Source organism: Vanessa cardui, chromosome 6 (assembly GCF_905220365.1).
Source record: "Vanessa cardui chromosome 6, ilVanCard2.1, whole genome shotgun sequence".
Taxonomy (NCBI): domain Eukaryota; kingdom Metazoa; phylum Arthropoda; class Insecta; order Lepidoptera; family Nymphalidae; genus Vanessa; species Vanessa cardui.
In genome coordinates this window covers 4,594,138-4,614,915 of record NC_061128.1, presented here as the reverse complement: position 1 = coordinate 4,614,915, position 20,778 = coordinate 4,594,138, and the positions used below count along the sequence as shown (strand labels likewise).

The 20,778-nt window shown below is 31.8% G+C and overlaps 2 protein-coding genes across 2 annotated transcripts; one reads left to right on the top strand and one right to left on the bottom strand.

Moving 5' to 3' along the window:
* Positions 1–5: 5 nt before the first annotated feature.
* LOC124530269 lies at positions 6–16,893 on the top strand. The gene is made up of 9 exons (XM_047104342.1): positions 6–458; positions 7,040–7,147; positions 7,229–8,139; positions 8,234–8,358; positions 8,493–8,600; positions 9,617–9,783; positions 12,756–12,902; positions 13,460–13,544; positions 14,304–16,893. The coding sequence occupies exons 1-9, from the start codon at positions 399–401 to the stop codon at positions 14,411–14,413; spliced, it is 1,821 nt and encodes a 606-aa protein (XP_046960298.1). The 5' UTR covers positions 6–398; the 3' UTR covers positions 14,414–16,893.
* Positions 16,894–16,907: 14 nt separating this feature from the next.
* On the bottom strand, positions 16,908–19,342 carry LOC124530268 (piggyBac transposable element-derived protein 4-like). The gene is made up of 2 exons (XM_047104340.1): positions 19,125–19,342; positions 16,908–18,914 (listed from the first exon to the last, which is right to left on the bottom strand). Exon 2 carries the CDS (start codon positions 18,912–18,914, stop codon positions 17,076–17,078), a length of 1,839 nt encoding a protein of 612 aa, XP_046960296.1. The 5' UTR covers positions 19,125–19,342; the 3' UTR covers positions 16,908–17,075.
* Between the last annotated feature and the right edge of the window lie 1,436 nt (positions 19,343–20,778).

Below are 20,778 nucleotides of genomic sequence, written 5' to 3'. Positions count from 1 at the left end.
TACTTCCCGCCTTATCATGCCGGTGTAAACAAACCGCCATGTTGTCGAAAATACACGAGTCATGATAAATGGTAAGTATTAAAGTAGCGCGTGTTTGGTGAACTTAAATATCAAATAAATTCAAAAAATATTTTACTATTTTCTATCAAGGTAGAATTGCTTATGAAAATCACAAAAAAACTATTATTAATTAAAAAAGAAGCTAAACAAATGTGACGTCAATCTTTAACTTATTTTCAACCAATCGCGTCATTTGTTAGAGTGTCACGTGGGTCAAGTCCACCAATAGAAAACGAAACCATTCTTTGTGTACCTTTTCACATAATAGCAAAACAGAATACATAGTCTATGGAGTGAGTGGTGTTATATTTGTCAATTTCATGACGCTAAAAACGTAAATGTGTGAAATTCAGGATTATTCTATTGAGCATAAGGATATTTATTGGAATAAATATTCGGTAAGTAAGATTTTATTCGTAGAAGTTTATTTTTACATGTTTTTATGTTGATATGAGCAATGAGAAAGTAACAGACCTGTGTCCCGCTCTTTTTAATGTCATTCATTCATAAAACATCTTTGATATTTTATAAGTTATAAATAATATGTTATGTATTTGATGAAATGCCATTACTGGAAGATTATATGTAACTATTTATCGTGTAATTATGTGTGTCAAAGTGGCGGGAAATCGTCCCATTTTGTTACGTAGTCTCTTTCTCGTTAAAATCATTACGTGTTATGACTGTCATAATTTGTTGTAAAAGCTAAATAGTTTTTAAACCACACTCAGTAAATAATACAACAAATAATCCAATATTTAATGTTAAATTAACACATTTATAAACACGCGGTGTATAAATATTTGTAACGGACGAAATTGTTTCGTGTTTTGTCTCTTTCGCGCACATTCAATAATATGGCGTGTGATAAGGATGGCATATTATTATTATTTATCGAGTTATTTTAGTAATTACTAGTGTGTTTTGTTTTCCTAAAACTTATTCATGATTAACGGAAAAGTTTTTATTTTATTGAAAACTCGATAATAAATATTCGTAATAGTATGTGGTAAAACGGCGCCAATTCGCCGTCAATGAACTTAACGTAAGTTGTGACTATACGTGTGATATTGTATCTCTACTTATAAATATGCAAGTTTATGTTTAAAACATAGATAATCATTTGACTTTGATATCATATTTTACTCGTAACATCAATGATATATTTTTTAAATGCTTAGACTATGTCTACGAAGTAGTAATGTGGTTCCCACGGCCGGTTCCGAGCGAGAATTTCAAAACGTTTAACAATGAGTGCACCTTGTCAATGTAGTTGTGTGTTATCGAACGAGTAGGCTTGTGTGTCGCATGCCACAGTGTACAGAATTAAGTTAATCAATTTTGAAATTAAATATAAATAAATTTAATAAAATAAAATTTGAAATTTTGGTTCTCGATACCTAATCCACTTTATTTGTTTGTTTGATGTTAAGTTAATATATTTTTTTTAAATATATATAAACCACATATTTAGTATGCTTATACTTTATAAACAATTTGAATTACATTTTATAAAAAAATACATATATTGTTGTTATTATTATTATTATTTTTAATTTATATGTGAATAAACAAGCTGATTGAAATAGTCTATGGAAAGTGCACTCAACGAAAAAGGGACTGGCTGCAACCTGTTGTTGTGTGCGTATATGTGAATGTAGTAGTAGTTTTTGTACGTGGGTACCAGACGCACACGCCTGTGGTTATTCTGTCAGCCGTTACACTCTCCCCTAATGTTAACGGTTGGTGTTCCGAGCAAGCGAAAACAAAAAGTTCCTTCCTATTTTATTAATTTTCACTTAAGGTTTACCCTGCCTCATATTACACGTTCCTCCTGACCTAGAATGGTTTATGTCCTTGTATTAGCCAAAGCACTTACCAAATTTATAAAATCAGATAAGTTCATTAATAAGTACCATAAATATATTAAATTACCGAGTCATTACGAACTGTTTCCTAATGTACAATCTTATTCAAATCATCTTATATTTCCTCCAATAAATAGTATAAAATGACAGTTTATGCACTAACGATTATGAGAAAAAAAATTCGAACAAAAATATACGTAGGTGTAATGTTTCTTACATCCAGTCTTAAGTGACGAATTTTATGGACTGAACTTTTATAAAAAATATAAAATATTACCTTAAATTTTTTTCCCAATTAACTTTATAATATATATAGATAACTTTAAATTATACAACACTTTATTTGTTGTTATGAATAAAACTAATCAAGTGCATAAAATTAAGAAAAATCACTTCCAATAAATGAAATATAGTAATAATAAGGCACGATAGTAATCACATCTCATGATATTTGTTGTTGAGTTTTTTAAAATAACTTATTAAAAATACCTATAAAATATAAATGAATGATGTGTCTTATCACACAAGGCTGAGTAATACTTAAAACGAAAGGGCGTTGACCTGGCAGGTGTCATCATTTTACTAATCACGAATAATTTGATCATTCGAAATATGATTAAAGTAAGAAATATATAGTAAAACTGATAATGATTAATTACTACTCAATATATGAATGTTTTTAATACATAAAAATTTTAAATATGTCATCATAAAGTCCTCATACGTTTAAAGGAATATTTCAAGTTAATACTTCAAGTCAAATTAATACTTCGTTCCAATTAATCTAAAGTTTACATTACATCTCCATAATCTCGACATAGCAAAATATATAAAAGTTTACGCAAGGAATATTTCAGTTTCCCTCCCTTTTAACAGGGAAGTAGACGGAGGGGAGTGACTGAGCCGTACATCCAATCAATACAGAACCCCTCCTCGTCCCATCCAATACTGCGCGCGCAGAATGAAAACTCGCCGGAATTATTTTCGCGCCAAGCAACTTTCTATCGGTTTTCAGTTATCTCATATTTATATAGAAACTTCAAAACTAATCACTCGTCTAGACAAAAATATCTTACTTGTCTACTTGGCTATGTTCAACGGCGAATATTTTAATGATTAATTAAATAATGCTATCGTGTTTAAATAGAACAAGGTCGTTTTAGAAAGAACCAACAAATTTAATTTAGAAATGTATTTTATATACGTTTACTATACATAGATCAAGGTCACGTTTTGTTTAATCTGTATACTGTTATTGGTTTATGGGATTGCAATATAAGTATCTATTACGACGTTATACATAAGTATTTAAGGAATATGACACTAGGTTTAATTTATACGTAAAAAAAAATACTACAAAAGATGATGGTACGTAATGCGGATGCAGGCATTAACGTTTAGGCGTAATTCAGACGCGCTATCATTACGAGATCAAATCTACTACATTTAATTAGCATTTCTTCTTGCAATACATTTTTCGCGGTAATGCAGACTTCCATCGTAGACATAAGGTAATTTGTACAAGCAGACTACGACGAGTTCAAGGCGATCGAGCGCGGTCAGGTTCGAGGACACGAGGCGGCCCCTCACAGCGCCTCTCTGGCCCCCCACTATCATTTTCACGAGTAAAGCTGAAATCATTCCTCGAATGACACTAAGTTACTCTGGAAACCAAAATGATTTCCTGGGAAATTTTGAAAGCCTGAAATGAGATAAAGCATCGTTACGTTCGTATTTTAAAAGTTACTTTAAATATATACATGGTTGACTTTTATTGACTTGTGAATAATGAAAAGGCGTGCTCTAAAAAAACCAAACGGACGGATTTTGCCGTTCACAACTACCTGCTTCTTAACAAAACATTTGTTAAGTTACAAACAGGGTAAAAACACAATGATATTTTTTTTCGTGAATGTGTGAGAAACGGTTTACTTACAAATAGTTTCAACTTTAAATAATATATTAATCTGTAAAATATTCTTCAAAAGTTTGATGTAGTTGTGTTGTTTGATATAAGTCATTCATGCTTTAGCAGGAACAAGTTTTAATTGAAGCCGTTGAGGCAAATGTGTATCAAATGAACAATCTCGTTGATTTTTTGTTATATTTAAACATTAATTAGCGGATATTGTGTAAGCATTATTACTTAGTTGTTACATTGATTATACATGCTTTTGGGTAAATTACTCATTTAGCTAATACATTTTTATGCTTCAATTTATTCCTGTTTTTGAAATGCTTTTAAATCGAATAAAAAGTCGCATCGGTTATCTAACTACTTAAGAAACATTTCAAAAATATCTTTTAATAGTTCGTATTTCATATCGCACGTAAGCGAGATGAACTCTAAGTAATAAAGAGCGAGTTCATGGCCCTCTGCGGCATGGCTGTACTCCGGCACTCGCGAGACGGATGTACAGACGTTTTCGGCCTGTGAAACATTTTAACATAAAAACAGAGAATAATAAAACGCTCATGACACGTTTTTCGTACCCTATTCATTTAAATTGAAAAGAAAAATGCTTTTGTCAAACATGCGCATAAATATTCAAATTAAGTATTTTAATTCGAAAAAAATATTCGCAAAATTTCACTATAATACACTATAAATATAACGCAAATGACTATGAAAATCTTTTTTAAAGTTATGCTATTAAATTTGGTATTATTCAAAAATTCATCATAGACTACTAGAGAGGGTCGGTGAGCCAGTGTAATACTATATAGGCACAACATAACATTTATGGTTCTAAAGATTGTCACAAAATTGAGGCAATCTTTGTGTATGTGAAGAGAAACAAAAGTTAACGACGAATTCAGAGCATGACAATGAAATTAAAGAAAATCCTGTTATGCGAAACGTTTTTTCCTGTTACATTGCAATTGAAAATACAAAAAGTCATCTAAAATTATGGTCGACACAGTCATATTTATAGATTACTAGTTTTTCCCGCGTTTTAAGGATGTCGTAGGTTTTAGGGTATAAAAGGCTTCGTTGTCAATGTCCTTCATTGGTGTGCAAGCTTGATTGTCTCAGTAGTTTAACGGTAAACACGTAACAAACAGACAGTTACTTCCGCATTTATAGTGCTAGCACAGATTAGTATAGATAGTAATCAAATTCAATTCATCATCAACAACCTACATCCATTTATAACAAGCGAAATGCTTGAAATAGTTCATCAAATCAAACAATAGAACAAATAAAATAAACATTTTCATTATTATTTTTATATTACTGATACATTTAATTCTAAAATATTGCTTTATTAATATTTCATAAAAAAGAGAAATGTTTGTAGCCAGCCTAAAGTAGCTCAAAGGGCGCGGAATGGCGGCTGCGATGTCATTAGGAGTCGATTCACCCTCCTTCGATCTTATATTGCTGTCTCTCTCTGCCACCCCAATTTTAAAGTTTCTCGCAGAATTATTCGTTAAAACATATTCACATAATAATATAATATAAAAACAATAATAATCACCGAATTTTTTGACATCGTAGAACTAACAGCCAATGTTTGTTTGACTTGTTGTCATTTAAAAACTTATATGATAAAGATTAGTGAAAGGTAAATTATTAAAAAAAATACGGTAAACTTTGTCTGTGATTGGCTAAAGATATGGTACTCACGTTTCCCCTTATCTGTCAGTGCACTCGTTTCGCATTCAGAATAATATTTTGTATGTGTATATTATACAACATAGATAAACAATCATGACATATTCTTATACAAAATAAATTGTTTGGTATTTTGAACATAAATAAATAAGTAAATATTACAGTCTTTAAAAACTATCATAAATCTAAAACCATCATAAATTGTCATGGAAGATGTAATATTTAGCATTGGCAGAATTATGTTCTTAAATTCGTAATGACTGCCTCGGACAAACAAAAAAATAGTTGCCCATTATATATTTACAAAGACATGCAACAAAATAATTGCATCGTAAAATTATGAATAATATACACAAAAAGGAACATAACACTTACACTGAATCGTCAGACATCTTAAATAGCGAGAGTAATTTATTTTATAAGAAGTGTACAGCGTTCATTGGAGTTAATCTAATCATTGTGTGTAAACTCCGTACATTGAAACGATGAAACCAATATCTATCAACATCTGTCGGTCGTGAACTTCCCATGAATAACTTTATGCTCTGCTACCTTCATTCCTTGACTAGTCCCTTGTTTTTTGTCGCTGACTTCTTTGTAACGACACAAAAGATAATGACTGCGACGCCGAGAACGTGAAGATGCTTTCTCATTGTATTTCTTTACAAACCCCCTCTAATAAGTCTCAACAATATTGGGTTTAAACGCGCATTAAACTCGAATATTCGAAGTATTAAATTATACGTATATTATCATAATGTAACCGCTTCCGATCGGAAGATGAAAGTGGATTATTTTCGTATATAGTTCAAAGAGACCACGTGGTAACAGAACAAGTAATTTATTTATAGCTACGTTGATATTCCGACAAAAAATATCGTCCCGAAACATGGAAGCCTTTCCGATGTGCCTCTCTGTGTTAACGTTTTTTATGTATACCACTAGGTAGCACGACGAAACATCCAGTCCGGTCCCTCGCCAAGACAACTAATTATTTGTTGATGTAGGTCGATAAAAAAAGTAACTTACAAAAATAAATAATACCAGTACATAGTTCATACATACAATGGTACTTAAATCTATGAATGAAAATAAACATCTATAATATAATATCTGAATGAAAACATACTAGTATACCAGATAAATAAACATAACACGATATTTTAATGAACCAATGATCGAATTATATTAATTGAGTAAGTATAGATATATCTACGTCCTTGTAATGAACCCGCCTGAGATAGCATTATAAATATAGTCTCTCTCTTTCACTGCTAGGGCAACGCATACCAAAAGACAAGAACAGGTTTCACTACAGAGTTGTAGAACTCATTCCCGTCTTCCTTTCGTCACGAAAAATGCTCGCTATTTATGAAATAAAAAGGGCGCGAAAGTTTACTTCGAAACATTGTACTATGTGATAATATAATATTCATTATTAGAATGCTTAAATGCTATTTTTCTTTTAATAACAATTTTTTTTTATTTATAGGCGTGCTTAGACATGGATTTGTACATAACCGATTCACTCCAGGACATGCTGGACATGGACATCAAAAATGAAATAGCAACAGACTTAAGCAGCATAACCGATTTTTCGGTTAGTATCTGAAAATTTAAAAAATATAAAACGTTCTTTTTTTAAATTATGAAACGTAGCTCAATAACAAAATGATTTCAGGATTCGCTGGGATTGAATTTTTCAGAAATGCCGCCGTTATTAGACATGGATACAGATAACTCTGTAACGTGGCTAAACAACTCATCATCGAGTTTTGTACACAATCTCGATTTATACGGCTCAGAAGCGAATGCTGTTATGGTAAATCCAAATTCAGTTATGCCATCGACGTTCGCGGAAACACCAGTTAAGAGCGTCGTTAAAGAAGAAGCGTCGAATCTATTGCTAACTTCAGCTGTCAATAATGATCTTAATAATAGTACATCACTATCAAGTCCCAAAGAAGAAAAAAGTCATTTGACTTTCTCCCCGAATGCCATAAAAGTATCAAAAGTACAGGAATCCAACGAACCCATTTCCAAGAAACCGATAGAGGAAGCGACGCAGATGGTTATCTATTTAAGAAAACAAAACAATGGTGTAGTAAAAGATCTCTTAAAAGATTTAGATACGAGTAAAACAAAAATCAATAGCATACCTACAATAACACCTACAGTTCGAATTAAAACGAGCCAGTCCGAAGTACTGAAAATGAACAACAAGAATTGTTCCATTTTAAATAGTAGTCAAAAAATAACTCATTCATTAGGAACTAAAACTATTATATCTGGTAATATACACATATTGGACGCTCAACAATCTAGAACAATTTTAGCAAATGGTAACAAAAATCAGGCGACGATATTGATTGACAATTCATCACTAAATCATAGTAGACAAATAATTAAAACAGCAGTCAGCGGTGCATTCACCGTGGACACGAGCCAAGCTAAATATGTAAATAACACTAGTAAAACAGTAGCGGGAGAATTTCCAAAGCCGGCTTATTCGTATTCATGTTTAATTGCAATGGCGCTAAAGAATTCCAGAACAGGAAGTCTACCGGTTTCTGAAATATATAATTTTATGTGGTGAGTTTTTTTTTTTATATTTTCCGGCCAATATTCGATATTGATTAGTTTTATCTAGTGTGGCTCGTGAATTAATTATTTATTTTTATTTTAGTCAACATTTTCCCTACTTCAAAACGGCACCAAATGGATGGAAGAACTCTGTCCGGCATAATCTTAGTTTAAATAAGTGTTTCGAAAAAATAGAAAAACCATCAACAAATGGAAGTCAAAGAAAAGGTATGCTTTTGTAAAATACACACACACACACACACACACAAAACATCAAACACATACATACATACATGTGAAAGAGAGTATAATAATTCACTTAACCAAATGAATAACTATTTAATGTCATTTTTATGTTACAGGTTGTTTATGGGCAATGAATCCATCAAAAGTCGGTAAAATGGACGAGGAGGTACAAAAATGGTCAAGGAAAGACCCTCAAGCCATCAAGAAAGCGATGATCTATCCAGGTAAGTCGATTATTATTTTATATCGAATCAATTATATAAAACTAATAATCAATTAAATTATAAATTCTATCAGCCTATCTGAACAAGTTCATTCACGTCTGTGGTGGGATACAAAACCTGATTTAGTTCCTTAAGATCATATTTAATTACTGTTTAAGCGATTAAAAGATAAAAATTATAAAACACAATTTTAATACGAAATTTGATGATAACCCTTCTAACGAATTAGATATAAAAGATTAAATACATTTAACATATAAAAACCCTATAATTAATTCATAATTGATTTGTGTATCGTATATTTTAGATGAGCTAGCATTAATCCCTAAAACAATGATGTTCTAGTAAACAGATATGTCATTAACGCGCAAAAACTGAAGACTAGAAAACGTCCTAATTGGGACGTTTGCCTTTAGTCGATTTCATCATAATTATTCCAGTAATACGTTTATAATACATCATAATTATGTAGTAATACGTTTTGCGTAATTAAAACATCTAGTTATCCCTTTTACTTATTGTTTTTATCAAGCTATCCTTTTTACTTGTAACGAAATTTAAAATAAACGGTCCCCGGTGCGGCACACATTTTTCTGTTGTTTAGTATGGGTATAACATATCTGTTTATTAGAATATCATTGCCCTAAAAGTAAAGTAAAAGTAAGTAACAGCCTGTACATTTCCCACTGCTGAGATAAGGCCTCCTCTTCCATTAAGGAGAGGGTTTGGAACATATTCCACCACGCTGTTCCAATGCGGGTTGGTGGAATGCACATGTGGCAGAATTTCGATGAAATTAGACACGATGGTTTCCTCACGATATTTTCCTTCACCGCCGAGCACGAGATGAATTATAAACACAAATTAAGCACATATATATATAGTGGTGCTTGCCTGGGTTTGAACCCGCATTCATCGGTTAAGATGTATGCGTTCTGACCACTGGGCCATCTCAGCACAATTGCCCTAAAAACTGTAGAATAACAAAAGTTAAATATCCATCGTTTTAATTTCAGAGAGCCTAGAGGCACTAGAGCGAGGTGAAATGAAATACAGCGGCTTTGGGAGCGACAATGAAGTCGACGACGACGGTGATGCTGACGTGGATCCGGAACTGGATGACTTCGAGATCGACCCTGAGGTCAAAGAGGAACCAGAGGACGACGAGACCGTCATCGAACAGGTGCCTTAATCATATTGTCATAGACGACCTCCATGGTCCCGGGGTCACTCCGAGGTCCCGGGTTCGATTCCCGGCCGAGTCGATGTAGATTATGATTATAGATGGACGTATCGGACAAGTAGGGAACGCAAGATAATTTCAATCCAGGTATTCGCGTGACCGAACCATCTTAGACCATCTTAGTGAACATAAACCTAGAAATCAATTCTAATAAAGACCTAACAGATCTTGTTTTACTGGGTTTAATTATAAATATCTTAAGTGTTTTATTGATACTTTTAATGATAACTATTACAACATAAATTGACATAGAGTAAAGTACAACACAAACCGTAAACAAGCATATCAACATGAACATCAGCAATATCCAAGATAATTTTCGAGCGAACATGGTGTTCAAACGGTTATGTTGTATCTCCAATCGATTCAGTCGTTTCAAAGATTGAAGACCTCCATGGTCGAGTGGTGTGTACACCGGTTTTCATGGGTACACCACTTTGAGGTCCCGGGTTCGATTCCCGGAGTCGATGTAGATTACCATTAGTTTTCTATGTTGTCTTGGGTCTGAGTGTTTGTGGTACCGTCGTTACTTCTGATTTCCATAACACAAGTGCTCCTGCTACTTACATTGGGATCAGAGTAATGTATGTGATGTTGTCTCATATTTATTTATTCATAAAAAATTATATATACAATGTAAAGTCGGTAAAACTTGCACGGAAACAGGATTTGGTATTTTTTTATGGGCGCATAAGCAACACTCCTTGGGAATGATTTTCATAGACAATAAGTTTCCCGCCATCACAATGTTGCTTAAAGGGCTTACTTTAATAACATCACAACGATGAACCAAATTTTAATTACTTAATACAAGTGAACCACAAATGAACAGTAATGAGAAATTCTTTGGTAATTTGTTAATTTTATAAACATATTTTTTAAATATATTCTGAATATTTTTAAGTCATTCAAATTATTGTTGATCTTTTTTCATGCACGAACACCGATATTATTTCATGTGTCTACTTGTGCTAGTATAATTTGATACGAGTAAAGAAATACGGGAACATTGTTTTTGGTAGTGAAATTTAGCACAGAGATTGGCTCTAGACTTGAATACCATCTAGATTAATTTAAACTATGGATTAATGTACTTACATGTACACGCCTTCAAACACGTGCAGAGATGTGATCAAAGACTAGTATAAAATATTTTTAATATAATTCTTTTAATATTAATTTTAATGAAGTTCCACTATTTTAATGAATATTTTAATTTCAATTCCCTTAAACTAGGTTGCTAGGTAAACTAAGCAACCGTGAAGAATGTAAAAGTCATTTGTTTACATTTAGTTAATTATATAATCAATTATATACTTGTAGAACTATATTTAGCACTAATATTTTTAAATATTAACTGCACTCAATTCTTCTTTAATGTTTACAAAAAAAAAAAAACGTAAAGACTCGTTTTTGGTTTTAATGAATTGTGTGGGATAAGTAGTTGACATTGAACGGAAATAATCATTCGTATAGCTCACTTCAATAGTACTTGTGCAACGTAATCATTTATAATGAGGGTATTGTAAAAAATGAAATAATTTAATAAATTCTTTTTTCAAAGCTAAAGATTCATTAAATTTTAAATAATAAAATAAGGTTTTTTTTACTTGATTTTAATTAGTACGTAATATAATGGACTAATTATTACTTAATAGTTCAATTGTTATTTTTTTTTTATTTAAGTATTTACATATTTTATAAACTCTTGAAGTGAACTTTTATATCCTCTGTGAGTGACCTCTTGTTTATGCAAATACGCTGTGATGCGATAGTAAACATTCAATGTCAAGGCATAATGTCATCCAGGCTAATGTTTTTTTGTTTGGTTTTGGGGTTCCGTATAAATAAATTCTTTGATAATTTTGTGTAAATGATTTTTAAATAAAAGTTGCATTATTATTTATTTAAATAACTGAAATAAATATCACCTTAATATATTAAATTGGTTCGAATGTGTTTTTGTAAATAAAAAAGCTTCTATTTATTTACGTATTATTAATAGTCACTGCTGCTTCTAGTCTAGTCTAGTCTTCAGCAGTCAGGCATATAAAGTAGCCTAAGTGCTTCCTAGTACTTTAATCTTGCTTTATTCCAAATTTTATCAAATTAAATTCAGAGGTTAAGCTGTGAAAGTACAACATACATACATACACTTTCGCATTTATAACATTTGTATAGATTGACAAATTTTGCGTTTTTTATATAAATGGAAGAACCTAATTAAGATAGTATAAGTGACATTTGTAAATACATTTAATAATCATTCGTATCAATCACAACGATGGTTTACGAACTATGATATATAAATTTCCTTGAGTCTGATAGTGTTATATGCCCAGATGATTTAGCCACTAACATCGCGAATTATAAAACCAAATTTGACTATGACATGAGTGTCCGTATTGTCATATCTAAGCATAAAGTCCAATCATTTTAAATCACGAAGTCTTAGTAATTAAATATAAACAAACAATTAAAATCGACCAGTACAGTCTCCTCCATTCACGAGGAGAGGAAAGTCAAAACTGACATTGGATTGCCGCGATATTATTGGTCGAGAACTTAAATAACTAATGCCAACGATTTTGAGGTAGCCGTAAGATTTTAGTACTCATACCAAATTAGATTGACTCCAACAAACCTTTTTTCAACGTTATGAAGCAAGATAATCATTATCTCCAAGATATCTTTCTGTTTATAGGGAATATTATAAAGACTATTCGCAATTGTCTGTTTAGGTTTGCGTGCCTTAAGTCTTACGTTTAGAATAGACTATTGATTATGAAGTATTTCTATTACGATTCTTACACGCGCTGTCAAGTATGATGACGTATTTTAAACATATTATATTTTGGACACGAATAAAAAAAATACGTAGAGATTTAACCGGATATGTGTCCTGTTACCAGGAGGTGTCAGACCAGGAACTGGAGGTGGAGGAGGTTGTGGAAGGCACCGGCATGGTGGGCGGCACCTACCGGCTGCTGGCCGCCGGACCCTCGCTGGCCTCCTACGTCGCAGACGTGGACTCCGCAGAGGACGTCAGTGACATAGAGGTTATTATTCATTACCATATCACCCTCATTCGCCCGCCCTTCTCTCATTTCTTTTTTCTGACCGACACTCGTAACGCTTTTTATTTCATTTCATTCATACGAGATGAAATAGGTTGGATCTATTGCACTTTGCCGAGATCACACGACCAATTTCACTAAGCTTTACAATCAATCATTATTTTTCGCCTTGTATGTCCTTTGCTTACTTCCCGTTAAGACATGAAAAAACTCATTTGACTCGCTTAAACGATCGTCTCAGACTAGGTATATACGACGAATTTAGTTTTTTCAGTTGAGTCCATTTGTTACGTGTTACATTAGCGTAACTTTTAAATCGATATCTAAGAATAAAATATACTTTTAACGATCCGCAATAACAGCCATTAAATATCCCACTCCTGAGCTAAGTGTATCGCTTAAGTTTTAAGCTCGAATTTAATTCGACCTTGCTAATCCAATGCGGTTTTAAAAACAACTATAATTTATTTTATACCAAGTTCAAATATCTATATAGAATAATTTTTTTAGTTTTATTAAATGATCATATTTGTTATCAGGTATTGGACCAGTCCTACGAGGAGATCGATATCGATGTAACGAAACCTGTCAAACTAGATCTATCCGTTTCGGAAAATTATACAAGTAAGTATAATTAACAACTAATAACTCTCAACACTTATACTCAATTATTCGTATTAAAACTCCTGAGCTACTGATACACCCTAATTTTGATGATATTTATATATTTTGAATAGAAAATAACATTATTTAAATAATTTCGCCGATGCTTAATTGTGGGATGGTAAAACTTTTTATCGATTATTTCTCGCACATTCCATTGTGGTGGTGGGGTAAAGGATTATATGTTAAAAAATATAATTTAAATATGTGGTAAACTATGAGATATTGGCTTTCATATCACATTAGAATTTTACTCGATCTGTCTCATGCAACTTATAAACTTTGTAATTTATATACTTAATTATTTATCTGTATATATTTTTTGTTAATTGAAGTGCAAAAAGTATGCATAATTGTATATGACTACCCGAAAAAGAGCACAATATGTAGACAATATTTGAATGTTAAGGTGTAAATCTATTAAAACTTTGTATAAAAATCAATCGAAACTTACTCAAGGAGCATACTCCTAGTTTATACAAAATATATTTAATTTTTTTATAAGTTTAAAGAGACTCAAATTATTTTACGAATAAGTTTTGTAAATCTTCATTATAATTTCTCTTTAAAGTTAAGAAATTAGCAGAAAAATGCTTGCTTTTTATTTATATAAAATTCAAGTTGTGCATTAGATACATCTTTAAAGTAATATTACTTTAGAATAAAATTAAATTGTTAACATTAAAAACATTTCATCTAATTTGTTTTTTTCTATTCCAGTTCATACAGCGAAAAGGGCGAAGACCAGCTTCATATACCAACCAGTCACAACACAAACTCACACAAGCAGACGGAAGACGCCACTAGTGAATCGAGTAGCGCTAGTTTAAGAAAACCTTAAAAAAACACCCAAACTTATTAGTTTCGACGTACTTTGATTAATTAAAACAATGTGATTACGAAAACACAGGATAAAACGAGTGTTATCCATATATAGTTCCAATATAATTTTAAAACGAAATAAATTTAAGTGTAATATTAGTAGTGTGTATCCGTGTTTTGTCTGTGAACATTAATTCCTCGTGATAGTCTGTACCAGATAAGTGTATTTACGTTTTACGAAGATGGAACACTCGTTACATATCGTACACTGTAAAATATAATTTTAGTTGATAAGTTAAACGGATATGCGATGGTGTTAACCGCATTGTTTGTCTTTAATAAGTCTCGAAATCATTGAATAGATTCTATAAATAAGCTTATAATTAATAAGTGGTTTCTAGACCATACACTCTCAGTACAAAACATGTGTTTTGCTACTCTGGTGATACGTTTTGTATAGATGTTTAGATATAATGTTTTTGTATTCATAAATGTTTTTAAATATACCAAAACTATTACCATAGTAGCAAAAATCATAGCGGGTATATTAATAAAGCTCCCACCGCTTGTACATATTTATTTTATTGTGTGCATTTTATATGTTGACGCTGGCAGCTTGTTCTCTATTACGAATTAATTCTGAGCCCGTATGTTGTCGTTCTGTTGAATGTACTCATACTTTATTGTCAAAGCATGAGTAGATTCGCAGACCTTATGTATGTATCGAAAAAGGTTTGTCATATTGAAACAAGCTAAGAAATTACTTTAAGTATCTAATATCATAATATTAATTGTGTTACAGTTAAGTATATTCGATTCTTTATTTTTTGTAATGGCTCAGAATGAATTTGTTCAAACATCCTTATTTTTCGAATTAGAAATACTGTTTTTTTTTTTCAATGTGGATTTAAAATATTTACATTATTTGTTTGAGATTATGTAAATATTTGCTTAGAAACAGGGACGTGCAAACAGTTTTGTGTATACGGCAAACGAAAGCGAGAATTAGATTAAATAAAATTTTAAACAGATATTGTAACAGATTAGTAATTTGGACATTAAATCGAGCAAATTAACCGATAAATTGTAATCTTTTTAAACTCTTGACAATTCGTTTCAATTTAACTTTAACTATGATAACATATATACATATAAATAGTATAATTAATAAGTGATACCGAAACTTAAACATTACTTATCCATATATATATATATAGTATGCACGTCACTGTTTATGTTCTTGTATCAAAAAATATTACAATATATATTTGTTAATTTTGTTATTGAATTTATTTATCAGTACACAACAGTGACGAAAATTTCATAAATTCTATAATGATAATTTAACGATTAAGGAAACATTAAATGTAGAATTACTTTTTCTTTTTAAATAAGTAATAAAATTATCAAATAATATACCAAAACAAAATGTCTTATAAATTATGGTATATTTTTATTTTTAACTTTCTAGTATTTCGGTGAATAACTTTCGATTTCCTTTAAGTGTAATATTATATTTGTCTGCGAGTACGGCATTTTGTTGTTCACTGTATAATTGCGAATGTTAATACTTTACTATAAGGATTGTCAACTTCGATGTTTAGGATAAAAATGAGGTAATGTGAAGTAGATTTGGTTGTGACTTGTTTTGTCTAAAGTAAGATACTCGGTATGTAGAGACCATGAACGTAAATGTAAGTCAATGCACATTGTAGATTTATAGGAAGTAAAGTTGCCAATGGTTTCTTACAATAATGTGGTGCGATAGAAAATTTATAGTCGAAATGTCACTCTTTAATAAATCTACATGTGCACTGTCTATTGGAAATATTTATTATGTATTTTATGTAGGCACATGTTACGTCCTTTTCTATGAATGCACCGTAATTTCACTTGTATCGATTTCAACGACAAATCAATTCATATGTTTGTTTAAACAAATTTTATGGAGTATATAGTGTAGCAATCTCTTAAAATAATAATTCATTTAGATTAGTTAAAACTGTGATATGAGATTTGCTATTTTATCACACAGATTACATGACGAAATTATAGTACAGGGACCATGTATTGTCCCTTTTCCGGGTATGAACTTAAATAATGATGCAATTCGTATCTTTAAATTTCAATTATATCATGATAAAGTATGGGCCTCTAGTGTAATTACATTTTAAACAAATTTATAATACTAATTGTAAGGGTAGGACGTAATCGTGTGTGCTCATAATTAGATACAATCAGTCATCAGGTCCCGGAGTGATAGACTATTGTCTAGAGAAAAGTTTATAGCGATTGGTATGAATAGTAGTAATTGGAGCCTGATAGTGCAAGTAGTGCGATGTTCTCGCAAGCCTGTAGAACGAGTGGTTTATTGAAGTTGAGTGTAGGTTGAATTTATATAGACTTATATGTAAAAAATAAAAATTTGTACTTCATTTAAGTACAGAATTTTAACTTTTTACATATAGGAATAAAAGTAATCGATGTTGATTAACCCTAGTTAACTAAACCGTTTTCATTGTTTCATAATAACTACACCTTCGTCGAGCGGACTACGCAATGAAAAACTGAAATATAGACAAAGATATTTATTTAAGGTAGGAACTTGTTACATGGCACAAAATTAAAGTTTACAATTAACAAAATAAATGCAAAATAACTATAATTATATCAGTCTAAACAATGACTACACATGTCAACATTGTGCGGGCCACAAATAGCCTTTCCACATCTGGTGCAACGGTGTTTGGTCATTCTCCGGGCCTTTGACGGACACAGGTAACAAATTTTACGCGCATTAGACGTAGATGGAAGTGGAGCTTCTACCGTAAAAGATTCGCCAAGAATATCCTCAATCATGACCCTTATATTACGTCTTAAACCTACGGTCTGTAATCGTTGTCGCAGCCAGGGCTCCATGAGCTGATCTCCTAACTTCATTACAAAATCACGCCGACTCATTGGTTTTTTATGATTTCTCACATTGTTTGATACGTAAATAGCATAAGCATTTATTGCAGCTAGATTAAGCATGTTATAGAAGATACACATAGGCCATCTCATGGTTTTACGGTTTGTGCTCATATTTGAACACATTTGGTCAACAGTATCCACTGCCCCTTTTGTGCCATTATAAAAATGAATTATTTCTGGTTTTCCGGTTGTTTCGTTAATGGTAGGTTGATCATGAATGGTTGACAATAGAAAAACCATTTTGTTGGACTTGGCTTTGAACGAAACTAGTGTCTTGTCACCATCGTAGCAAAACATCGAAGTACCGATAGACCGAGATTTGGAATTTTTAATGTTTTTCGGAATTTCACGTTTATTGCTTCTCAATGTTCCCACTAAAGTCAAGTTATACGGTGAAACCAGCAACTCATCAGCCAGAGGTACAGACGTGAACCAGTTGTCCATGGTAATGTTACGATTTGAGCCATGAAGAGGGGCAGTTACTTCTTTTATAAAAAATGAAGCCAATGGTTGCTTCTGCGGATCAGTTCCTTTTCCTAGGTATGGAATGCAATTTATGATGTATTTACTATTAACGTCAGCAGCCATAACAAGTTTTATCCCATATTTGTTAGGTTTGTTTGGGATATACATTCTAAAAGGACACCTTCCGCGAAACCCAACAAGCTGTTCGTCCACGGTTATGTATGACCCCGGTGTGTACCACTTTTGAAAATTATCAATCAATTTTTGCCACAGTTCTCGTATATGTGTAAACTTGTCGACAAATTTTCTTTCATCTCTTGTTTGTTTGTCGTCAAAACGAAGACATTTTATTAGAAAATTGAATCTTTCAGCGCTCATACAGGCCTTGAAAATAGTTCCCGATCTCTGTGTATTGAAAAGCATACGAGTCGGCAAGTGATTGCTTTTCACAGCCGCTGAAATAAAAAGTAAACCAAGTAGAGCTCTCATTTCTTCAAAATCAGTCTGTGATATGGTGTACGAATCATTTTTATATTTATTTTTTCGAATAAGTATCTCTGCGTTAGTAAACGTAACAATCTGTTGCAGCATTTCATCAGTAATAAAGAGAGAAAATAAATTTATTGGGTCAACTGATTCCCTGGCTTCTGCTTTTGGTCCCGGTATGAAATGAACTATGTTTCGCCTCAAAGTACGTGTCGTAGCTGGCCTAGGTTGAGTAGACCATTTATGTTTATTTTTTCCATACACAAAACGAGAAGTCGGCTGAACAATACGGGGATCGGTATTTTGATTTGAGATACTTGGTCTAGGTACCGTAATATTTTCCGAAGAAGAATCATCGGAATCTATTATTTGGGTTCTTTGTCTCTTACTTGGCTGTACATTTATATCACTATCAGACTCCGAGGACTGAAGACTGCAAGAATCGGAACTTGTGTTTTCATGAACTTCTGTCTCTAAAATATCTTCCGTTTCTGAAGCCGAGATGTCAGATAGCTCTTCCTCTTGGTTTTCTGATTCTGCCTCTAACCAACGGGAAATTTGCTCTTCTTGATTCCTCAAATCCATCTATAATAGAAACACATCGAATAAATAAAGTATCATAAACAAACAAAGAAAAAACCCACAGTTTTGTAAAATTTCCTAGTTATCAACAAAAATAATAATACAAATAATAATTAGAAGTAACACTTTACTTATATATTAGTAAATAAAACAATAGAAAATAGATATGCAACCCACAAAACGAAAAAAAAATTGAATATGTTTACTACATACCTCGAAAATAAAAGTGTCGATATAACTAAACGTTCGTCGAGCGGGCGACGGGATGATCCTAGATCACAATCTATTATGCGTGTGGCCACAACCGCGTCACACGATGCACTGTTTGCGTAATTAGGAAGGTACACGAAGGGTCGAGGTCGCGGGGCGGGGCGGTGTAGGTGATTTTGAATTTCGCCGTATAGCGCGTAGTCGCCTCGACGAGCTATTAGTTATTTAGGGTTAAGATTTGTTTGATATTATAGTGTGCAATTTTGTAAATACTTTCCTCTATCTTAGGATCTACTTAGAAATCTTGCTTATAATTTACTAACACTTTAATATGAAATTAAGTTCTAAGATGTCATTTTTAAATAATAATAGTGAAATTGATCTTTATACATTTTGCAATAAACATTTGTAACAATTAATGGCCATAATGCTCACAATAGCCGAGTAGTTGTAATTGATGTGTATCATAAAACAAGAAATGTATTTTTCCACTGCCAGTATTTCAACATCCATATTAAACTTAAGATTTTAGAAGATAAGGGTAGAGGTAGTTTAGTTTAATAGCAATAGATTAAGCCAGCTAAGTTGAATGATTTTTAATAATTTTTTGGTAATAAAAATGAAATGAGTATTTGTGGAGTTTTATTTGTTTTAGAGTATATAGATATAGGAGATAATGTTTCATCATATTCTATTATTTTTTAAAATAATATAAAAAGGTTTCTTGTACAAGTGGAAGTCACAAATAATTTTCAAGAAAAATAATTGCTAACATATTCTTTACAAAGATAGAAAAACCGAAACATGGCAAAGACAAATAAACTTCAAGTTTTGTTTAACACTACTATTATAGAATAGAGAAATATACAGTTTGTTCTGCAATACCCAAATCATAATATGTATTTGATGTTTCAAGCAAGCTATAGGAGCACTGGAGTCGTCTTTTTATAAGAAGAAGACTGCATGGATACAATACTGATACTAAATATTCTACAGAATTTGTTTATTTACAACATTACATTATACTCTTCTAAAATTATCAGTATTTCTATACTACATTGTCCATGTATTAACTACAAAAACCTTCCTTTCGAATCAATCTATCTATTAAAAAATCCGTTTCCGTAATTTAAAATACCTGCTTCGGCATGCTTGTGCCTAAAGACAGACAGTGGCAAGCGACTGTTTTGTACTAAGTAATTACGATATTAATATTGTAAAATTATCACAGACAAAAAGTAGATTTTACCGTGCCGAAAAACGGAAAATTTTAGAAATATCATCAGCGAACAGTTAGACCGGGAGATGATAATGACAAAATATTTAGTCATTTCGAAATTGTCATCATTTTATTTTAAACGTCGCTATTATACATTTGTTTTCCTTTCGTACTTTAAACCTGGGAAAAGCATTTTTTATATTGCATATATATATTTCATCAACACTGAGTCTAAGATCCCGGATTCCCAGTGATCCAAGGTTAAAAAATGAAGTAGGAAACTGTTAAATTCGTTTATTTTTTTTATTATTGGACAAAATATATATATATATATATATTTTTTTTTTTTTTTTTTTTTTTTTTTTTTTTTTTTTTTTTTTTTTTTTTTTTTTTTTTTTTTTTGTGGCTTTTATTTGTGCCAAAGAGGCACAGATTATT